Below are 22,976 nucleotides of genomic sequence, written 5' to 3'. Positions count from 1 at the left end.
TCAATTCCCGGCAACCACATGGTGGCTCACAACCATCTGGAATGAGGTCTGGTGCCCTCTTCTGGCCTACAGACATACACACAGACAGGATATTGTATACATAATAAATAAATAAAGAAATATTTTTTTAAAAAAAAGAGTTGGTCCTCTTTCCACTGTATTCATTCCAGGAATCCAGCTCAGAATTAGAGTTTGGCTGCTTACCCTGAGTCAACTCACCAGGCCTTTACGGAAAAGCCTGAACACAAGTCTTCCACAGGGGCTTCCAAATCTTCTGTCCCACCAGTGAGAAAGAGTTCCTTGGCACAGAGAGTGTATTAGGCTGTGCCTTGTCTGGGTGCACTTCTCAGGGCTGAAGACCTTGAGCCAGTCTCTCCCATGTTAGGTGTGTACTGTCCTAAAAGTGGGGAAGGGAAGGGCTGATGAGAGCTGAAGAAATTGACAGACTCCAGAGTACAGGTTAGGAGGGTCAGGTACGCGGCTGTCCCTGTTGAAGGATGAGTGAGCAAAACCAAGAACGTTTGGGGAATCTGGTTTGACAGGAACGTGGGATAAAGTTAGAGAGGTGGGGATCCATGTCTGGAGTCAGACTCAGGGGTGGGAAGTTTGGCTTGGTCTCAGAGGCAGTGAGGGTCAAGAGCACAGGTCCGAATTGAGCTGTGGGCACCTCCTGGGGCGGCTGGAGCTGGAGGGCTAGGACGTGTTCAGTTACAACCTGGGGTCGCATAGCAGAAGGGTCCTAGGAAGATGTGGTTGAAACACAGGGTCGCAGAGGAGGGGAATAAGCACACTCGGGGGAGGAGGGTGTTGCCTGTCGCTCAAGACCGAGATTGGGAGAGTACCGACCCCTGGTGGCACCGGCGGGAACGGTTCCTGGCCAGGCTACAGTGAGCACCGCAGTCTTAATGTAGCACAGGAGTCATGGGGAACCACAAGGAAGGCTCAAGCTCCCCTAGGTCTCATGCGCGCTTTCAGATCGGGGAGAGAGGCACTGCGTCCACATCTGGACCGCCCTAGCCAGCGGCGGAATCCCACCAGGCCATGTGAATTCTAGGGGTGGCCCCCCGTGCCTTCGCCTGCAGTTGCCGTTGCCTTATAAGGCGGGGCCGGGCGGCGCCGGGGGAGTGGCTGCAGCCGCCCCTGCCCCTGCTGGCCTTGGCCAGCTGCTGGGACCCACCACCCCGCGCAGCGCAGCCGCCGCGGAGCAGAGGAGCACACACACACAGTCGGCCATGGGCAAGTCAGGTGAGTTGCCCCTTCAGCCCGCCGGAGTGCTAGCATGGCTCCGGGACAGTCGCTGTCACCCTGTCCCGCCTGGGGCCCTGTCCCCTGGGAATCCCCTGTGGTCCCCGCAGCTCTCGTTGCAATGCATGACCCCTGAGTGGGAATGGAGAGCATGCGGAGCAAAGCGCCCAAAGGCGCAGCTGCGGCTGTTTCTGGCTCAACCTGGGAGCAAAGGTAGCGGAAAGACCACCAGAGGGGAGAGAAAGAAAGAAGAGGGAAAGCTATGGAGGGTCCCTCTGGCTTCGAGCCAGGGATTGCGTCAGGGAGGGTTTCCAAGCGCTGATGGGGTTAGCTCTCTGAGTCTGCCGTAGCGTGGCTTTGCTTTGTTTCCAAGTGAGGACAAAGTTACAGTTGGAAAAAGTCACCAAACTGTGACAGCACCCGTGCCTGTGAAGCGGCTAGTCCTGTCCCAGTCCCACTAAGGCGGCTCTGGGAGTCCTTTTTGCTCTCTTTAGGAGCATCTCCTTAGTGCCCTCTGCGCCAGGCTGGGTGCTGTGCAGACCCGCTCCCCCTCTGTTCTCTGCCCTGCCGCCGCCCATCCTCATCACTGGGACTGTGAGGTTGAAATGACTGAAAACCAGCTTTCCCGTCGCTCCCTGCTTCCCGCCCCCTTTGCTGCACAGCTGTGCTGGCTGGCTCACACTCAGGTTACTTCCCCTGGGTGTCCTGGCCCAGTCTTTACCACTCCAGTTATCCAGCTGGAAACTCTCCTCATCCTTCTGAGCTCAACTCTTGTGAAGGGGATCCCATCCCTAATGTCACTCTCCTCCTTCAGAGGGACAGCTCACACCCTGCATCATCTGTCCTCGCTCCTGCAAAGACAAGGGACAGGTGTTGGGTAATAGATTTACTTCTCCCAGACTTATCCCTTCTGGACATCTATTGGGACATTATTTCTTCCTCACAGGAGGCTCTAGAGCCCTGGTTCTCAACTTGTGAGTCGCAACCCTTCAGGGTGGACAGAGGTCGCCTAAGACCATTGGAAAACACAGATGCTTAAATTATGATTCATAAGAGGAGTGAAACTACAGTTATGAGGCAGCAATGAAAATAATTCTATAGTTGGGAGTCACCACAACATGAGGTGCTGTATTAAAGGGTTGCAGCACTAGGAAGGTTGAGAACCACTGCCCTAAAGAAACAATGAAGTCAATGGGCTGTCAGCCTCAGATGAGGAAGGCTGGGTCCCTTCTTGGGTCTGTCCTCCAGGATCAAGACTCAAGAGATGCACAGGAAATGGCCTTCCGCGACCTGGTCCTAACCTGCTTTTCCTTCTGCTTGAGTGACAGGCCTGGTTTGCAATACCGGCCCTACTAATCATTTGCTACGTGATGCGAAGTAAGGTCTTCCTCTGTGCATCAGTTTACCCATCTGTACAAAGAGGGTGGCCCATATGACCCCCAAGATCCTTTGCAGTGGAAAGGATGATGTCACATAATTAAAAGAACAAGATGAAAAACGGGGCAAATGATGTCAGATGTGAGAAGGCCTTTTGACACCTCTACTTGAAAAAATTAACTCCTTCCTCCCTACACTTATGAGGCAGTTCAGGGACTCTCTAAAGCCGGTTCATTTTATTGATATTTATTGTTACTATTATTGCTGTAAGACAGGGTCTCACTGTGTACCTCTGTCTAATCTGAAACTCACTATGTTGACCAGACTGATCTCAAATTCACAGAGATCCACCAGCATCTGTACCTCTATGGTGCTGGGATTAAAAGCTGACCACCCACCCCACCCCTACCCCAGCCCCTAAGATACATTTTGATTGATTGTTTCCAGCCCCTGCTCCAAGACACAATTTTCTAAAACTGCACCTGTGCCGTCATCCTTCTACCTGCTCTCCCCCATCTGTCTCTGTGTCCCCTCCCTCCTAACACCTGTCCTTTCTTCCAAGCTCTGGACCCGGTGCACAGAAGGCCAGCCAATCTTTAGGAATGTTCATTTGAATTGTGACATGAATCAGCGGGAGGGGGGATCTTCTGTAAGAGCTGGGAAATGATCTTGATTCAGACAATGAAGGGAGGTGGGGGAGGCACAGGAGAGAGGTGTCCTATGTGAGGACCATCAAAGGAGTGTGAAGAAAGTGGCCCATTCTAGAGGGTCCTGGGAGGTTCTGGGTCATCTTAGGGATACAGGGTGCTACTGAGCAGGGTGGGAGAGGCTAGAGGCAGGGAGCAAAGAGATTGACTCCCCACAGACAGCAGTGGTGCAAGCACCTCGGGCCTGGCTTCTGAAACTGTCCACTTGCAAAAGAAGTAGTTTTACTCAATAAACTGTTATACAACTTCAGGTATACAGGCATGTAAAACAAGTATGCGAATCAAATATTTGCTGATTATAAATCATACAGAAATTTATTTTATTATGTGTGTATGTTCTGTGTGTGAATGTGTATACATGGGGGGGGGTGTATGTGTGGAGTGTGTGTGTGTGTGTGTGTGTGTGTGTGTGTGTGTGTGTGTGAGGGTTACAGGTAGACAGTGGGTGTCATCTTCAGCCACTCTCCTCCTTATCTTTAGAAGCAGGGTCTCTCACTGAACCTGGAGCTGACTGACTCAGCTGGAGTAGCTGGCCAGTGGGCCCCAGGATCCTCCTCTCTCTCCTTTCTAGCTCTAGACTACAGGCATCACCGCCCCTTGCCCAGTCATTGCTTTGTGTTGTTGTTGTCGTTTCTAAGCAGGGGTGCTGGGGACCCCAACTTCAATCCTCACACTTGCCTGGCAAGTGTTTTATCAGAAGCCATTTCCCCCTGCTTTAAAAGAAAAGAAATTTATCTTCAAACAGTTCTTTAGGACACGGACACACATTTGAGACAGGGTCTCACTAGGTAGCCTTGGCTGTGTAGACCAGGCTGGACTCAACAAACTCATAGACATCCACCCACCTCTGCCTCCTGAAGTGCTGGGATTAAAGGCATGTGTTATCACGCCTGTAGTAAGGAGGCTGCTTGTTCGTCCCTGGCTGCTCAGCCCCGAAATAATCACACAGAAACTATATCATACAAAACACTGCTTGGCCCATTAGCTCTAGCTTCTTATTTACTAACTCTTACATCTTAATTTAACCCATTTCTAGTAATCTGTGAACTGCCACATGGCTGTGGCTTCTCGGCTCCAGCAGGAATAAATGACCTCTCTCTACTCCACCTTCCTCCTCCCAGCATTCAGTTTAGTTTTCCCTGCCTAGCTCTGTTCCACAGCATACAGGGGGAAATCCCACATCACACGCCCAGTTTATTGTTGGAACTTCTGTCCTAACTCAAGACAAAATTCATTCAATGATTTTTTTTTTTTTTTTGGTTTTTTCGAGGCAGGGTTTCTCTGTGGCTTTGGAGCCTGTCCTGAAACTAGCTCTATAGACCAGGCTGGTCTCGAACTCACAGAGATCCGCCTGCCTCTGCCTCCCGAGTGCTGGGATTAAAGGCGTGCGCCACCATCGCCCGGCCAATGATATTTTTTTTTTAGTTTATTTTTTGGTACGAAGGCTTGAACCCAGGGCCTTGTACATGCCAAGCAAGCACCACTGAGTTGTCCCTTCGGAGACTTCTTATGACCCTCAAGTGAATAACTCAACAGCAATTTTTAAAACCAAGCATTCTAGGGCCAACAAAATGGGTCACTGGGTAAAGGCGCTTGCTGTCAAGCCTGAAGACTTGAATTTGACCTCTGTAACCTACACAATAGGGCAAGAGAGTCAACTCCCCCAAGCTGTCCTCTGACCTCCACACACAGACCTGAAAAAATGTAAATAAAAACAAATAGATTTCAAACTCAAGCATTCTAACAGGACACAATCCTCAGCTACACTAACTTGACTGAGAAATGACAGTAGGAAAATACTATGCTTTCTGTAATTACCATTATATTTCTATAAGAGCAGAGTGCTCTGTGTGTGCAACAATGACACGACCTGTCGGGAACTATCAGAAGCACCTCAAGTTCATTCTTGTGCTTGCTTTTGAATCGAGTTTTGGTAGTCGTACATTCAGAAATCTTTTATTGTTGCCAAAATTTTCACCACCCCTACATTCAGTTGTGTGCCGACGTGGGGGATAGGGGCGGGCGTTGCCAGGGAAGCTGTGGTCTAGGGCAAGGATGGGAGCCAGAGGGGAGGAAGGATGAACTTGCCCGCGGCCATCTTGGACAAACTTGATGACAACTTTCAAGGAATAGAAGGGAAGGGGAGATGCACGAGTGCGCCCGAAAACGGTGCTGATGCAGATTGCGGGGCGGAAAGCAGGTTGCAGCAGGTAGAGCCAGGTGTCCCCCACTCGCTAGCTCTCTAGCCCAGGCCCACGCTAGCTTGTAGCCACACATGCCCGCATCTTCTAAGGTTCCCCAGAGAGAAAGTAAGTTCTTTGGATGACTCAGACCCAGTGAGCATGCTGCACAAACCCAACCCTGAAGATCCAGGCCACCAGTCGAGGCTTCGGGGAGGTGCCTCCCGGCGATACCCATTTACATAGTAGTTTACGTAAATTTACGTGACTCCCAAAGGACCATCTAAGGAATCAATCTCTGCCTCAATGGGTCTCAGTTTGGCCTCATGGAACAGAACTCAGATACACCCCAGAGCTTCACGGTGAGTGTGAGAAATCCCCTAACACCATCAAACAAATGCCAAGGCTCAATCCTAGAGAGTTGGACCGGTGCTGGAAGCTCTCAATCCTGCCCACAGCCCTGGTCTCGCTGCTGGGCCTCTGTATACCAGGTGTGTTCGGACCTAAGATTACAATAGCCCTCTGCCTTGAATAATAGTGATTGCCAATCATTTGGCCTCCTGTTGTATGCTAGGCAGTTAGTAAGTTAGGTATTTTATGTTATTGGCCTTTTCAACAGCACTCTAGGCCACGGCGCTCATCATATAATGTCTGGACCAGTTATGTGAACAAATTAGGATTAGAATTTAGCTCTGGCTGGTGTGTGTGTGTGCATACGCACACACCTGTGCACACGCAGAGCCTAGTTCTTTGCCTTCTGAATTGTGTGTGTCCACAGCACACTGACCACATGCCTTCACCACAGTTCCCATCCCGAATGGACTCTGGTTAGACCCACACAAGTCCTCCAATCGTCTCTAAGACTCTTGGTGTCTCAGACACTGGACCCCTACACCAGAGGATATCAGAGCAGAAGGCCAGGAATTTTCTTCTGAGTGAGCCCCTGGGACCACTACAGGAAGAGGCCACGTGGGCCAGGGCAACCCCAGCAGCCCCAGCTCATCTCTTCATTTCCTTGCCGGCCTCATTTGAAGGGTTTCCCTGCTTTGAGGACATCTTGAAACCTGCAGCTGTCATCTTCCGTACTCAGAGGGGAGCCTGGGGCCCAGGGGACAGAAACTTGTCACTTGAGCGGCCTGAGCAAGCACTCTCCTGTCTGGCAGCTTCAGTCATTCAAGGACCATGTGTATACTTGGGCATCTTTCAAACAGGCCAGCCTGAAGGAGGCCATCACTACAAGAAATGGATTCCTGGCCCACAGGCAGCTGAGCAACACTTGGTAGCCTATTCCTGCCATCAGAAAAAGGGGGTGTTGGGTGTAAAATCGCAAGTGTGAAGGATTAGGGGTGGGAGAGGGGCAAAGGAGGGATGCTGTTAGGTCTGGCTTTAACCAGGGCCTCCTGGGTCTGAGTGACCTGAGACCATTTGTACACTGCCCCAGACACCGATTTCTCGTCTGATACAGCCGAGATCTAGTCCTCGTATTGTCTCTGAACCTTATTCCTTTGCTCATTCACTCACTCAGCAAATTTCCATGCTTGGAGGAACTTTCAAAATTGTTTCCCAGCTGAGCAGTGGTGGTGCCCACCTATAATCCCAGCCCTTGAGAGGCAGAAGCAGGCAAATCTCTGTGAGTTCGAGGCCAACCTGGTCTACAGAGTGAGTTCTAGGACAGCAAGGACTACACAGAGAAACCATGTCTTGAAAAAGAAAAAAGAAAAAACTGTAAAATTGTTTTCTCTCCAATTATCTGCTTCCTACTCTTCCTAAAGATGCAAAACCAGTTTTGCCCCAAAGGCTGGAGCAATTTGCTTTCCAACCTCTTGTCAAGCGTATGGAGGGGCCTGTTCTCACCCTTTGTGGGGAGGCTGGAGAGGGCAGTGGTCAGGGAGGGGGAAGCTGAGGAATGAGCCTGTCTGCCCAAAGCAGGGGTGTGGCGGGGGCTAAGGACAGCTCTCAGAATCCCCCCCCCACTCTCTCCAGTCCCCGAAAAGGAAGCAGAGTAGCCCCACCTAGAGTGTGCAGCCTTGCATTCCCGCAGACAGCTGCCTGGCTGTCACCCCTGCTCTAGCCTCTGCAGTCTCCCTGCAGCCCTCTCTCCCAGGAGGCTCTTGAGAAATGCGAGAGATCGGAGGAAGCTGCCCTTGGGGCTCCTTTCCCCTACTGCTCCCTTCAGCTGTCCCCAAAGCTTGAGGGGCACCTCCCACTGCTCCACGGTGACCATGGGTTACTGGGCAGAGCTTCAGAGCAGGGCCTTCCTTCAAGTCTAGAGCCCTCCTGATGGTACCCCTGAGCAGGAAGGGAATCTGGGCAGGCTGCTGCCCTTGCAAAGAGCATTTTTTTCTAGTTTAGTCATAAATGTGTCAGGACACCCCAAGAGGCAGCGAGAGGTTAACGAGGTCTTCAAGGCCCTGTGGGAGATGAGCAAGAGAAAGCAAGAGCCCAGGGCAGATAAGTCTGCCTGTCCCTCCTTCTGGCTCTTCTGCAAAATAAAGTGTGGATCCCTGCCCTTCCCCCCACCCTAGGACAGCTGAGGACCCACCCTGCCTGGCTGTGGGTGGCTGGTTTTACTCTGACTTTATCTGTGTTGGGGTTTTTCTATAGCAGTAGGGCAAGCCTCGGCCTGGGTGTGGTCACCATTGATAACTTGCCTCCTAGGGCTCTCCTCCTGCTCCGAGTGGGAGGGGACGCCTAAGATAGCCCTAAGTGGCTGGAGGGCCCCCTGGCTTCCAGCTATAAGAAGCTATGGGTCTCTGTTGAGACCTGGTGACCCCTTGCAAAAGTCCCGGCTGAGGGAGCCTGACCCTGCTGGGGCCTGTGCCTGGCGTCAGCTTCTGGCACTGATCTTGTGTTGTTCAGGAACTTTCACTTTTGTCCCCTGGAACTTCCTCCATTCTGGGACTACAGTGACCTAGTTTTTAGAAGTCACACATGTTTCTGACAGAAAGCCTGCAGGGCCTTAAGTGATATGGGGTCCAGTGCAGACTGACCCCAACCTGCAAGCTGCTTTAAACTGGCGCCCTGTCATAACCTGGCCCTTTCTGCACCTTTGGCCTCCTCCTCCTCCTGAACCGGGAACACCGTTTCCAGGGAGTTCTTGTGACACTGCGCATGTCACCAAGTCTCAAGTGTCCCTCACGGTGTCCCAGCAGACCTTCTCTGGCCTATTTGAGTCGTGGGAACTAGTTTAGGATGGCCCTGGCTGTGCCTATCATACAGATAGGGGCCTTTCTCAGCGTGACCGCATAGCTCACACAAGCCCTTTTCTAACCGTCTGTTTACCGAAGGGTGGGAAACTCCTCTAAGTCACCTTCCTCTCCAGCACTGGATGGGATCCTACAAGGAACGGAGACAAACTGGCTTGCATGGCCCAGTGGTAACTTGCTATCCTCTGGGAGGAAGCTCTGTCCAATCCCCAGAAAGCTTTATGCCAGTCCAGCAAAGGCACATATTTCTAAAGAGAGATGCAGACTTCAGATATCAAACTATTGGCACAGTGGAACCAAGGAATTGGAACGGCCCCAGGAGTCTCATGCTGGGGGGAAGGAGAAGGCTGCAACCCCAGTGCCAGCCATGGGGAGGGACTTGTCTTTCAGGAGGAGACCTCCTAGAGCGCTGACTGCTTGAAAGAAGGCTTGCTGCGTGGGGCCAACTTTAAGGAGAACGGCTTTCTTATTCAGAATTTGCCTGCTATTTAAACCCAGACCTTGCATCAGGTCTCCCCAGATGGAGAGGGGAGATGGGGGTCACTGGATCTTTTGTTCCTCCTCTTACTGTGGCCACATTGTCACCTTTCTCTGCTTTCCACTTGGAATAGTGAGGACAGGGACGGCTATTTCAGAGTACGGAGGACAGGGTGAACCCCCATTTTTCGGGGCTGCCAGAGTTCAGGCTTGTTCCCTTAAAGCTCCAGGAACTTTCTGACTGGGAGAAAGGGATCTTCTTATTCCTGGCTGACATCCTGTCCTTCCTGCCTGCCAGCTCCAGCTTTGTCCTGTAGGACCTCAGAATTCCCCAGAGAACTCTCCCCCCCCCCAACCCCAGTCTTCCAGTCTGATCCCAGTGTGTGCTTACTCTCATAAGACCCCACTTGTGCAAGGCAGGGCAGAACACCCATGGCCTAGGAGCCATGGTTACCACATTATCCTGCTGGTTCCCTAGCTCACTAAAAAAGACCAAACCTGTGACTTGTGCCCAGGAATTGCTGCTCTTGTTCTCATTATTCCCTGTTCCCCATGGTCTTTGAAAGACTGCTTTGATGTCCCCCAGTCCCACATCAGCATGCCAAACCGAAACTCTTCCTTGAGATGCCCCATTGTCAAATGAGATCACACAGCTATCAAGCAGCTCCAGGATCCTTCACCTTGGAAACTCGACACTTAACTAAACACCACCTGCTAAACACCCGTTTCCTCCCACCTCAGGAGACCTGAAGTCTGTCTTTCCTAACACAAGGGTGTGGACCTTCTCTGGCCACCAGGACGTGAGGGTTTCTGGTTGTGACTCCACCTTCTGTGTTAAGCTGAGTCATTATTTCCACGTTTACCTTTGTTCACTTCGCCATCTGTTACCCCAAACCTCACAAATCAGTTCAGAGCCCTTCCAACCCTGCTCCACCATATGTTCTGAAACTGATCACCTACACAATCTTGCTGGGCCCTACAGCCCCCAAGGGCGGTCTACTTCCTCTGTAGTTTGTCAGAAAGTCCAAGGACAGCGCGGCCACCAACCGCGAGCAGCATTTCTTCCTCCCTCCTGCCTGCAGTTGGCCCCAGGACTTCCTTCATGACTGTGGTTGCCTTTCCTACCACCGCCAAAAGACAGGCAGATGGGCCAGTCTGATCTCACTCATTGTTCTCTGGGTACCCCATGTCTACAGAGAGGGGTGGATTCCTAGGTTCCTAAGGCCTGTGATCCTGGCCCCTTGCTCCAGGCTCCTCTTGCACCTTTACTATTCTCTGCTCACAAGACCATCTTCCTTCTCTGTGTGAGCTTTGGAGTTCTGGGTTTGGCATCACGTGGGACAGTGCTCAGGGAGCAGACGTGGAGATTAGAGTTGGTCTGAACTGATGGTCAGGACTTGGGTGGGTGGATGTGGTTGCTCAACAATAATGACTTGGTGGAAGGGTAAGTGCTGGAAATGGAAAACGAGTGCATGACATGGGATGTGGATGCAAAGCAGATGGACGTTTGGTGAAAGGTGATTGGCTGGCGGGACTGATGGACGGTTTGGGACAAGTATTGAATAGATAAAAGATACTAGAAGGATGGGGTTGTTTCAGATCTGAAGCAGTATGGGTTTCGTCCACTCTTGCTCTTCATCCATCCCCTATGTCCCTAACCCCAGCCCTCTGGTCTTGTCTTTACTGAATTTATCATTCAGTTGCGCACAGGCTCTTTCCCCACTGAAGCGTCACACAGCAGATCACATCCTCCCTTCCCGTCACCATGGAGTCCTTTTCTATACTCTCCTCTCCGCCATCCCTCAATGATGCTTTATTTGGTCCTCCCTCTTTTATTTATTTATTTAATTTATTTATTTATTTATTTATTTGGTTTTTCGAGACAGGGTTTCTCTGTAGCCTTGGTGCCTGTCCCAGAACTAGCTCTTGTAGACCAGGCTGGCCTCGAACTCCCAGAGATCCGCCTGCCTCTGCCTCCTAAGTGCTGGGATTAAAGGCGTGTGCCACCACTGCCCGGCTTTGGTCCTCCCTCTTTATCTGGCTTTATTTGACTCTCTCTCTCTCTCTCTCTCTCTCTCTCTCTCTCTCTCTCTCTCTCTCTCTCTCTCTCCCTCTCTCTCCCTCCCTCCTTCCCTCTCTCTCTCTTTCTCTCTGTCTCTGTCCTTATTCTCTCCTTCCTTCCCTCTCCCTTCCCCTCATCTTTTGCTTTCACTGATCCAACATGGTACCATCCACTCTAGCTAAGATAGTCTTCCCTAAGCTCCCAACGCCAGCCCTTCCCAGATTCTACTGGTCTAGTCTGAGGTTTGCCGCCACCTTCAGACATTGTCTCTTAGATGTCTGACCAGCTCTCTACCTTCCTCAGCACCAAGAACATCTTTCAGAAACATTCTCCCTGCTTCGGCTTAGTCGTCTCCCATTGCCTCAGATAAAGATTCAAATCCCCAACGTGGCCCAGAAGATCCTACATAATCAGCAGACCTCTGATCTGCAGAGACAGGGAGGGTGACAGGAGTGTAGAGATGAACACTGGTATGGAACAGGGCCGTGTGACCAGGATGGAAAAGAGGCGGGCAGTCTCTGCGTGTCCTGAAGCATGCCTATGTACCTTCAGAGGGTCTTCCCTCTGCACTGAGGGTTCTCCATCCTTCTGTCCTTCTAGCTTCCAAACAGTTCAATAACGAGGTCCTGAAGGCCCACAACGAGTACCGGGCTCAGCACGGTGTCCCCCCACTGAAGCTTTGCAAGAAGCTCAACCAAGAAGCCCAGCAGTGAGTCTCCAGCCCCAATCGGGTGCTAGCCCTTCATGGAGCTGCTTCTGCACTCATAGAGGGATCCTGGGTGGTTGAAGGGATGTGGTTGGAGTTCTGGTACAGCCAGGCTTAAGGACCACTCTGCTGCCAGCTCAGGCAGGTTCCCTCTACTCCTGAGTGTCAGTGTGCTCTTCTGAAAATGGGATTGTCGGAGGCCCAGGCACGGGGGTGGTGTTTCCGCTATCCCTCTGGGAACCCAGACAGGGAAGGCGGCTCAGTCATACTAGATCAAAACTCAGACACTGGATTGGGGTGGAGGGTCCTAAGTTGGGGTGGAGGGTCCCTAGGTTGGGCCTGCTCTGAGGAGACATGTTATGCAGGTATTCAGAGGCCCTGGCCAGCACAAGAATCCTCAAGCACAGCCCAGAGTCCAGTCGTGGCCAGTGTGGGGAGAACCTTGCATGGGCATCCTACGACCAGACAGGTAGGGTACCCTTGACTCTTCTCTCTGTCCATCTGGATACAGGATGACACTATGCCCTCCGTGGCTCAGTGATGGTGTGGCCACAGGCCCAGGAAGGGAGAGGAGGCCCTGAATTCTCAGCATCTGCTCCAGGGCTGACCTCAGTGGCTGGCTCGGAGCCAGGAAGCTGGGAGCCGGGAACAGAGGAGTCAGACTGCAGTTCAGATGCGTGGGCGCCAGAGACTGCAGCACTGTATCCAATGGCAGCCTGGTTCTGTGGGCCCTGGAGCAACCTTGATCGTTTCTAAATTATTTTTTTACGCTGTAGGTATATTGCTCTTATTATAGAAAAAAAAAAGAAAAGAATTAAACATTTTTCTTTTCTTTAAAAAAATAAAAGGAAGAATAAAAAGATGATTTTTCTGGCCGAAGCCTGGGAGGGAATGACCCCACCCCACTGAGCAAGCATTCTTGAGTCTCTATTTCCTATAACTCTGATGTAGCTTTTTAGGAAAAATAGATATGTCACAATCCCTGAGCTTTCTCCAAACCCCGGGAGAAAAAGATTCCTCTTCTCCCAAGCCTTACATTCCCCAGAGCTCCCAAGGGATCCCCTAGGCTGCCTGGTTTCCTAACACACCAGCCCCCCTCCTCCTGCCTCTCTCTCCCCAAGAGCTATGTGCCTGAAAGGCGGCTGATGATGGGGTCTCTTCGCCTCCCCCTCAGTCAGCAGACTAGGGGTCCAGGGCTGCTGCCTCTCCTGATTGGGCCCTAAGGACGCTGTTCTAGCCCGGCCTGTGTTGGATCTCTCTGGCCCTAGCTTTCCCATTTCTACACAAAGAGCTTTGAATTGATGTCTCCTGGTTACTCAGGAGAGTCTCGGGAGAGCTTTTACATTTTTTCCAATCCCTGGGTCTCTCCTCCAGAACCAATAGAGCTGAAGAAGGCCCTGGGCCTCAGCTTCCTTTCAATGGTCCCCAGGCATGGCTGATATGTACTTCATGAACTAGCAGCCACAGCAGGGAACTTGGTAGAGATGAAGAATCACGGTCCTCTAGGACCTGCTTTAATCAGGCTCTAAGTTGTAACAAGGTCCTAGGGCGACCCATCTTGACTCCTGTGTGCTGAGTTGGAACGGTGGCACTGGGATCTACAGATCCCTGGGAAATGCCGCCTCACGCCATGACTGACAGTGGATGCTCGAGATGAGGCCTTTCTGCTGGCAGCGACTACCTTTGGCCTACAGGCTCAACTGCTTTTACTCAGGCCTATTTTAGAAACAGACCCCGGGTGGAGTGAGAACGCCTCCTAAAAGTTCAGACCATTGCTAGAAGGCCCTCAGGATGTGCTAGGTTCAACCTTTTTATTGTAGAGGCCCAGAACAGAAAAGGCCTTGCCTAGAATGCCACAGCGCATCAGTGGCAGGATGTAGGCTTCCTTATCTGGGGACCGTGGCTTAACTCCGGGCCAGTGCTCATCCCAATGAAGGTTCTGTCTTCATCACGAGTCCCCAGGAGTCTGCGGGAGTAACCCTCATGCATTACTTCATCAGCCTGCCGTCAGACATCCGGGCGTGGACTCCGGGTGGTTTGGGGTCTGTGGGAGAAGATGGCTTAGACTCCATGACTTAGTTCACGTGTGCCTTTTCTGTCCAGGAAAGGAAGTGGCTGATCGGTGGTACAGTGAAATCAAGAACTACAACTTCCAGCAGCCTGGCTTCACCTCAGGGACCGGTAAGTGGCAATGGCGCCTGGGCTGACCGGTGTCTTCAGAAGGTTCGCTCTTTCCCTCCTGCATTGGCTCAGTCATGTTTCTCCAGCTGAGCTGCCAGAAACCAAAGCTTCCTTTCCCCAACACCTGTCCACCTCACCCCACCCCACCATCATCCCACACCTTACCCTTTCTTCATCTGGGGGTACCCAGGATACTGATCCTGCCCCCTCCATTACATTCCCAGTCAGCTCAAAGTTCAGTGTGTTCCCCTCACTGCAGTGTGTTCCTCTCAGTGCAGTGTGTTCCTCTCACTGCAGTGTGTTCCTCTCACTGCAGTGTGTTCCTCTCACTGTAGTGTGTTCCCCTCACTGCAGTGTGTTCCTCTCACTGCAGTGTGTTCCTCTCACTGTAGTGTGTTCCCCTCACTGTAGTGTGTTCCTCTCACTGCAGCATGTTCCCCTCACTGTAGTGTGTTCCCCTCACTGCAGCATGTTCCCCTCACTGCAGTGTGTTCCTCTCACTGCAGCATGTTCCCCTCACTGCAGTGTGTTCCTCTCACTGCAGCATGTTCCCCTCACTGTAGTGTGTTCCCCTCACTGCAGTGTGTTCCTCTCACTGCAGCGTGTTCCTCTCACTGCAGCGTGTTCCTCTCACTGCAGCGTGTTCCTCTCAATGCAGTGTGTTCCTCTCACTGCAGTGTGTTCCTCTCAGTGCAGCATGTTCCCCTCACTGTAGTGTGTTCTCCTCACTGCAGCGTGTTCTCCTCACTGCAGCACGTTCCCCTCACTGCAGCGTGTTCCTCTCACTGCAGCGTGTTCCTCTCACTGCAGTGTGTTCCTCTCACTGCAGCGTGTTCCCCTCACTGCAGCGTGTTCCCCTCACTGCAGCGTGTTCCCCTCACTGCAGCGTGTTCTCCTCACTGCAGCATGTTCTCTGGAGTCTGGATTTGAGCTGGCTGCTTCTTTCTTGAACTAGTATCTGAGAACATCTGACTGACTGGTTATCCTGCCTCTGGTGTTTCTTCCGCCTCAGCTGCTCTGGTTGCACTGCTGTGGCTCCCTGGAGGCAGTCAGGAAAGGGTCAGGCCACTCTTCACCTTTCCTCCTTCACACCTCCCTCCTCTTCCTGCCTGTTCTCCACACCTCATGGTACTAGGGGGTTTCCCTTCCTCTTGCATTCCAAGATTCAGGAAAGCTCGGCTCTTCCTAGCTCTGCCATTTGTGGTGTGAACTTGAGTCAGTTCTGGTGGTGGTCTCCCAAGCGCTTCTGGGAATTGGTGATGCAGAACCGGAGGAGACCACCTTTGTTATAGCCTTTTTTTAGGGTGAGCAGTAAACGTGTGTGTGTGTGTGTGTGTGTGTGTGTGTGTGTGTGTGTGTTTGCAGATACGTGTGTGTGCGCGTAAGTGTGTAAGATGTAAATGTGTGTGAAAAGGTTGCTGTCTAAGGTCTTCCTCTTGGTTGCTCTCCACCTTAGCTTTTGAGATAGGGTTTCTCACTGAATTTGAGCTCAGCAAGTTGACTGCCCAGCCAATGAGCTCCCACCCCCACACTAGGCAAGCTTTTTGAGCCAGTGCTTAGGATGGGCCATTTCCCCAGCCTTGAGCAGTAAACATTTATCTTATTAACGTCTGGGCAGCTCTTCTGGTTTCTGAGGTCCTTCTGCCTCATTTGCAGGCCTCACTGCCCCACCCCCGCCTCCCCACTTTTCCTAAAAAGTGACTCAGACCCTTCTTGGGCCCCCAGACAGGGTAAGAAGAATGTGTATATGATTCAAAGCACCAGAGAAACTGAAAGGGGGAGGGGTTCCCTCCCCACCCCAACCCTACCATCCCACCTACATAAGGGTAGAGCCACTTGGGGCCTCCCATCCCCTGGAGAGTTTCTTCAGAAGCAGGAAATGACATGTTCTCACTGTTTCCTGTGGCTTACTGCTCACCCTGTCCAGGAAGGGTTCTTGCAACTCTAGGTGCAGACCTGGGACAGTTTCTTGTTCAGTTGGCACCCCCCTTCCAAAGTTGCCAGGCTGAGCAGCAGGAAGCAGCAGGAAGCAGCTGCCAGAGCTTCAGATAACAATGACCCTGTCACTGAATGAGGAGGAGGGAGCAGTGTTAAGGATACAGATAGTGTCCAGATACTTTATTTCCTTGCTTGCTTTCCCCACGAGTGAGGTTCTTGAGCAACCAGACACATGCTGGATCTTGGAGCTGCGTGTGCTGCTGCTTGATGCTTACTAAGTGATTGCATCCACAGCCGCGCCAGCCTCCAAGGCGGCAGAAAGCGGGGCCTTTTCTGCCCATTTAGCCCAGGAGAAGACTGAGACCTACAAAGAGGTCTCCTCAAGTCTTCTGGTCTTACCTGGTGCCTCTTCCATGGCCTCTACACCAAGAGTCGGTGCCTGTGCAATACTGGGGACAAATGACACTGGAGCCGCAGGTAGGGCATTGCTCGGTGTTATAGAACTGAGGCTTCCGGAACCTTGAGGCTTGTCAGGTCAATCCTGCCAGAATCTCTCAGTTCCTGGCTTCTCCCTGCTTGTGTTTTGGGATTCCCTGACCTGAGTTCATATAGGTGAAAGGCCTGTGAGATACCTTGCAGTCTGCTTGGACTGACAGCCCCTCCCCCCAGCAGCCTTCCCTGATAACACACCTACTCACTGGTCCCTGCTATGTGCTGCATTGAAAAAACATTCTTAGTTACTTTGTTCTGTCCTGGTTAAGTGAGTAGATTTGTTTATTCTAAATGAGGACTAATCGATCTGACCTGGCATAGCATCTGAATGCCATCTAAGTTTCTGGTTTCTTGTGCAAGTTTTCCTGAGTTGTGTGTGTGTATCCTTTTTTGCACTGTCAGAGCAGTGAAACGGTCGTCTCATTTCTTCTTGCCTTCGTACATTGTTTCTTTGCAAGGGTATGCTGTAATAGGTTCAGTGTGGTTTTTCAAAGGCATATTCTAGGAAGTTTCGGTCCTCAGCTGGAAAGAGGATGTGATCCCTTTAAGGGGTGGAGACAAAGAAGAAAAGAAAAAGGAACTGTTGCTGGCCCTTAGCGTTAGAAACCAGTATGTATCTGATGTTGCTAAGGAAGTTGTGTCTCTTAATTCGTCTGTAAATACCATAATGGGATTGTCTGTGCCAACGGAAATCTCCACAGAGAAGATTGCTCAGTGTCCTCCCTTAAGAAGAAGCTGCCACGGGCATCTAGCCACTGATGCACACTTTCTGTCCTGCTAGTTGCTTGGCAACCAGTGGATGATGGAAGTTTCCTTCTCTGGGAAACAGTGAGAAAGATGGTCGATGGCCAAAGCCAGTGGTCACGTTAGAGTAGCCTGTGGGAGAAAGGGCTTGAGCCCTGGCTAAGAGGCAGCCAGAGAAGCAGGACTGCCTGGCAGGGCTGCCCAGTGCCTGGAGCTGTTAACCACGGTAACAACCAAGGGTGGCCAGGACAGAAGGGGCGCTCTCCTCAGAGCTGAAGAACAGACTTTCTAGAGCGGAGGGCAATACAAATAACACAAATTTAAAGATAAGTAAAGATCTGACCTAGGCAACTTTTCTTTTGCTTTAAAAAAAAAAAATCTTTGAGATAGGATTTCTTTGTATGGCTTAAGGAAGTTTGAATTTACCAGGTACTCCAGAATGACCTGGAGCTCACAATCTTCCTGCCTATGCCCCAAGTGCTGAAGTTTCAAAATTTAAAAATTATGGGCCTGTGAGATGCCTGGGTTTAGATGCCAGCCTGAGTTTAGGTAGGAGAGAACTAACTCCTAGAGGCGTTCTTTGACTTCCTTCACGTGTGCTCTGAGGCATGCTTGTGCCCCCCAACACGCACGCACACACTCACGCACACACACGCACGCACACACGCACACATACACCCACATGCGCACACACACACATGTAAACACACATGCACGTACACACATGCGCACACACGCACACACACTCATACACATACACACACACGCACGCACACATGTAAACACACATGCACATATGCACATGCACACACACACTCACACACATACACACACGCACGCACACACGCACACACACTCGCACACATACACACACATGCGCACACACATGCACACACAGATAAATGAAATATTTTTTTTTGCTTTTGTTTTTCAAAACAGGGTTTCTCTGCGTAGCCTTGGCTATCCTGGAACTTACTCTGTAGATCAGGCTAGCCTCAAACTCAGAGATCCACCTTCCTCTGCCTCCTGAGTGCTGGCATTAAAGGTGTGCCACTAGGCCTGATGACAAATTTTTTATATATATTAAGCATGAACTAGGCACAGTGATAGGAAAACAGCCCCAATCTTTGACGTCAAAGCCAGTGAAGGCCAAGGAATAAGTAAGAATAGAAATCAGTGGGTAGGCAGACTTTTCTGCCTGCCAGTTCCCAAATAACCACATGGAGGCTCAATATTAATTATAAATGCTCACCCAATAGCTTAAGCTTGTTACTAGTTAACACTTACATTTAAATGAACCCATATTTCTTATCTATGCTTTGCCACATGACTTGGTACCTTTTCTGCGTGTCCATCTTACTATCTTGCTTCTCTCCGTCTGCTCTCGACTCCCAGCTGCCCTTTCTGTTCCCAGCATTCTCAGTTTGGCCCTTCTGCCTTCCCTTATCCTGTTCAGCTATTGCCCGGTCAGCTTCTTTATTAACCAATGAGAGTAACACATACTTACAGCAGACAAAGATTGTCCCACAGCAAGTGGGACAGGAGTATAGCTCAGTTGCTAGAGTGCCTGCCTTGCATGCTTGAGGCCCTGGGTTCAATCCCCAGCTCCCCATAAGCTGGATGTGTAACACAGGAGGTCCTGGGTACAATCTCCAGCTCCACACAAGTTGAGTGTGTAAGACTGGAGGTTCTAGGTTCAATCCCCAGCACTGTATGGAAGCTGGTGTGTGGCCACATGCTGTAATACAAGAGGGGATCATTCTTGCCTACATATTAAATATGAAGCTTCCCTGAGATACAGAGACCCTATCTTAAAAAAAAAAAAAAAGAGGAAACCTTGGCAGTTGCTGCCAGTTTCAGTGCCAAGCCTGCTTTCCTGACCCTCAGAGTATAATGTTTCCTCTCTCTCCAGACACAGCCAATGAACTGTGACTGATTCCCATGGAGAGCTATGGCCATGCTTGGCTATGCCTGCCTTCCTTTCTCTGACTTTCCCTTTGAGAAGCCCACTCTTGAGTAAGCCTTCATTTCTTCTGGGCACCTCTCTTTTCCACTCAACCTTCGTGTCTGAGCCTAACTTAAATGTCTTTAATAAACTCCAACTCTGCAAAACAAAAAATAAAACTTGTTCTTTGCCATGTAGGTGTCATGGATGAAGGAGCCAGTAGTAATGGAGAAGGGGAAAGACAGGGTGTGGGTCGGGATAGAGAGGGAGATGTTCTGGCAAATGAAAGGGTGATTGAGTAAGGCTTATTTAAATAAATGACATTTATTCAGATCTCAGGGACGAGAAACTGTTAGTCAGTAGGAGAGCTCCCAAGGGCTGGACGTCTACGGTGGTAGAGTGCTTACTGGCATTTATAGTCTTGGGTTTAATTCCCAGTACTGGGGGAAAAATATCCGCGCGTAGGCTGATTTGAGCAAGGCTTCATTCCTACAGGGCTTTCTCAAAAGGAAGCAGCTTACTGAGGGAAAGGAAGGAAGGAAGCCTCCAGGCCAAAGTATTAGCTTTCAATCCAGGTGCAGCTAGGAGTGTAAGATTTTGACTTGAGGAAGTTAAATGGATACGACTTGTGTCTCAGGGTGATCTAACTATCTTTCCCGTTCATTCGCAGTGAGATTTCCCATTCTCACAGTGACAAATGAATGAAAGAGGTTGGAAGTGGAGCCAAGAGCAGTCAGGAGATGTTGCATCATTCCAAGACAGAAAGCTACGAATGAAGCCAAGGTTTTGGAAGAATATAGTTGAGCTAGGTTTTAGAGTCGCATTCCTTGGGGATTAGCGGTAGGTGGTTGTGAGGAATCCAGGAGAGGAATGGATGCAGGCTCATCCCTCAGCTATGAGCACAAAGATGCTGTTGATACCCATGGGAAGTCAGCAGAGGAGCAAGTCTGGGGGACCAAAATCGAGAGTGAGATCTGGATAGACTGCATCTGTGTGTCATCCAAGTGGAAGTGCGCGGTGATTGTGTCAGGAGCAGAGCGCGGAGGACTGAACCGGGGAAATCCAGCTGGAAGTCAGGGAAAGAGGAAACTGCATGAAGGGCAGAGGATAGAGAGAAAAGGAGAGAGTGCCTGGACTGAGGCTGAAGAGGCTGTAAGACCAAGATGGAGACGGGAGGGCTGCTAAGAGATGGATGTCCTGGAACTCAGTGAGGGAGGAAGCTTTGAAAAGAAGGGACACGGACTGTATGTTCCTGAGAGGTCAAGTAAGACACAGGGGGGAAAAAGACCATCAGAAAATAACAGAGAACTTCAGGAGTTCAGTCTGAGGGTCTGGAGAGTGAGAGCATCTGCTGCTCTTGCAGAGGCCAGAATTCAGTTCCCAGCGCCCACATGGTGGTTCACAACCATTCAAAACCCCGATTCCAGGCGGTCTGGCACTCTCTTCTGACTTCCTGGGTGACCATATATAAGCACGCTAAACATTCATACACATAAAATGAAATTAAAAAGTCTAAAACACAAAAAGTTCAGTTTCGGGGGGGGGGGGGAGGCGCCACTGAGGGCTGGTGCCCGGAAGCTGAGGTCACAGGTACTGGGACCACTGTGCTTTGTCATGATCTCAGCAAGACTGTGAGAAAGTACTGAGGTGGCTGAGGTCTGTGGGATTGATTGACATGTGCAGCTGTGTGCTTTGTTTCTTCTTCGTGACCAGCATCTGCGAGTATCTAATTATCTGAGCTGGAGAAGAGCATGCAGGTTTTGAGGGTCCCTAAGCATCCTCTTCAGGGTTCAGCTGACCACTCATTGTGCCTCCCTTGTCTTCCCACAGGACACTTCACGGCCATGGTGTGGAAGAATACGAAGAAGATAGGCGTGGGGAAGGCATCGGCAAGTGACGGCTCCTCCTTTGTGGTGGCCAGATACTTTCCTGCAGGGAATGTCGTCAACCAGGGCTACTTTGAAGAAAATGTCCCACCTCCAAAGAAGTAGCTCATCAGATGTCAGGAGAAGCTGGAGACACACATACGAAGTGCCCACAGAACAACAAAGAGCCAGCCGAGGGTCTGCCCCATGGGTGTACTGTGCACGCTATAGGCGGCTGGGCATGAACTCATCCCGGTTAAAGGATGGACATCCGAAGCGTTTATCCCGAGGGTTACCTAGACCACAGTTACTTAGATTTGGGTGAGATCAATCTTGACATCTTTTTGCTGTTAGCTTTTACGCAGACTTCTTTTGTGTATCTCTTACTTCTGATATCTATCCTCGGACTTTGTGTATCCTGAATATTTACCACGCTGAGAAGTAAGGTCGTTTGATGGGAACTTCCTGCGCTGTAATCTCCTTTTGGTAGATTTTTGAAGAGTATTAAAACTTCCTTTAAATGTGACATAAAGCAGCTTGCATTAGAGACACGTGACCAGTTCCATTCCACAGAGTCACTGAGATTTCTCGTTCTGGCTGGAAGACATGGTATCATCCCACACCCGCTGGGATTCCCTAATGGAATTGCCAAAGAGCAAATAGAGAAGGAAAAACCAAATCCTTACTTCCTCGGAGTTTTTACCCTTTAAGGAGCAAATGCCACAGCCACTAGTGCCTTTCACACCTCTTAAATTGCAGGGCTTACAGCACTACTTCTGGCTTCTGGGGGAGGGGATAGGTCTGGAATACAGCCCTACCTACCCCCCAACCTCATCTCTCACTGGACCCTCACATGGCCTGGGCTTTTGGCCAAGGTCTTGGACTATGAAGTCAGTGGTGTAGGGGTGAGGGTGAGGTCACTTGGGGGCCCCTAGAGGAAACCCCACAGACTCTCTCCTTCCCCAACCCAGGAGGCAGTAACCACCCAGGCTTGCCCAGGGCAGCTGCAGCTGCAGCTGAGCTGTGGCTCCCTCCTGGAATGTGTGACCAGCCCAAATGCTCCCAGGAGGAAGCCCAAACAGAAAGCTTAGGAACGCCAATTTGATTTTGCGTTTTGCCTCAACCTATACACAGTTCCCCATGAATAGAGGTTTAACCAGGTCCATTCAGGAGGGACCAAGCCAGAGGTCCAGTTGAGCGTCTCTGAAATTACGGCATCTCTTGCCAATGGAAGGGTTGGAGGAGGGGGTTGTTGACCTAAGGACAGACTGAGGCTGCCGGGCTTCGTTAGACTGTGAACAGTCTCACACTGTGCCATTTGGTTCGTCCAAGGATATTGACTAACGAGACAATAAAATCCTTTCCTTTTGTGTAATTTCTTCCTTTAATGCTTTTAGTTTGTGGCTGAGATAATTCAGGACTCTGAATCAATCTTGAACCACTCCACCTTCCCAGCCCCTCCCCAGAGGGGCTAAAATAGTCACTTTGGAAGTGTGCAACCTCCTAACTCTGAGGGCAGACAGCCCTAGGTGCGAGAAATTTGAGCTCAAGCACATAGATTGACTGGTGAAACTGGAAACATAAGGGAGTTTCAAACAGAGCCCCAGCAAATTTAAGCTATTTGCAGTTCAGTTATTAATGGTAAGGACAGGTGAGCCTGGCCTAGAGGCACAAGCCTGGAATCCTAACTCCTCTGGAAATGGAGACGAGACAGACGGATCCGAAATTCAAGGCCAATCCCGACAATTTAGTGAGGTCCTGTTTTAAAAAGAAAAAAGGAAGGCAGGATCTGGCTTGCACTGGCTTCAAAGCCCCACCCCATTCCCTACCCTCCCACTCCTACCCCCAGCT

The 22,976-nt window shown here is 50.7% G+C and overlaps 1 protein-coding gene across 1 annotated transcript; it reads left to right on the top strand.

The window, feature by feature from the left end:
• The first annotated feature begins 921 nt into the window (after positions 1-921).
• Glipr2 (GLI pathogenesis related 2) lies at positions 922-21,672 on the top strand. The gene is made up of 5 exons (XM_041667668.1): positions 922-1,245; positions 11,855-11,963; positions 12,326-12,429; positions 14,064-14,141; positions 21,091-21,672. Exons 1-5 carry the CDS (start codon positions 1,233-1,235, stop codon positions 21,249-21,251), a joined length of 465 nt encoding a protein of 154 aa, XP_041523602.1. The 5' UTR covers positions 922-1,232; the 3' UTR covers positions 21,252-21,672.
• Positions 21,673-22,976: the final 1,304 nt, after the last annotated feature.

The sequence above is a fragment of the Microtus oregoni genome, unplaced genomic scaffold (assembly GCF_018167655.1).
Source record: "Microtus oregoni isolate MIOR12 unplaced genomic scaffold, Mior012 000017F_ref0000208, whole genome shotgun sequence".
NCBI lineage: Eukaryota > Metazoa > Chordata > Mammalia > Rodentia > Cricetidae > Microtus > Microtus oregoni.
Note: the sequence above shows the minus strand (reverse complement) of the source record. Positions and strands in the feature narration are given on the sequence as shown.

Excerpts from the sequence above, each read along its gene's own strand:
- Glipr2 (XM_041667668.1), top strand. Across the intron at positions 11,964-12,325 it reads CTCAACCAAGAAGCCCAGCA|GTATTCAGAGGCCCTGGCCA; the intron begins GTGAGTCTCCAG and ends CATGTTATGCAG. Across the intron at positions 12,430-14,063 it reads GGCATCCTACGACCAGACAG|GAAAGGAAGTGGCTGATCGG; the intron begins GTAGGGTACCCT and ends TTTTCTGTCCAG.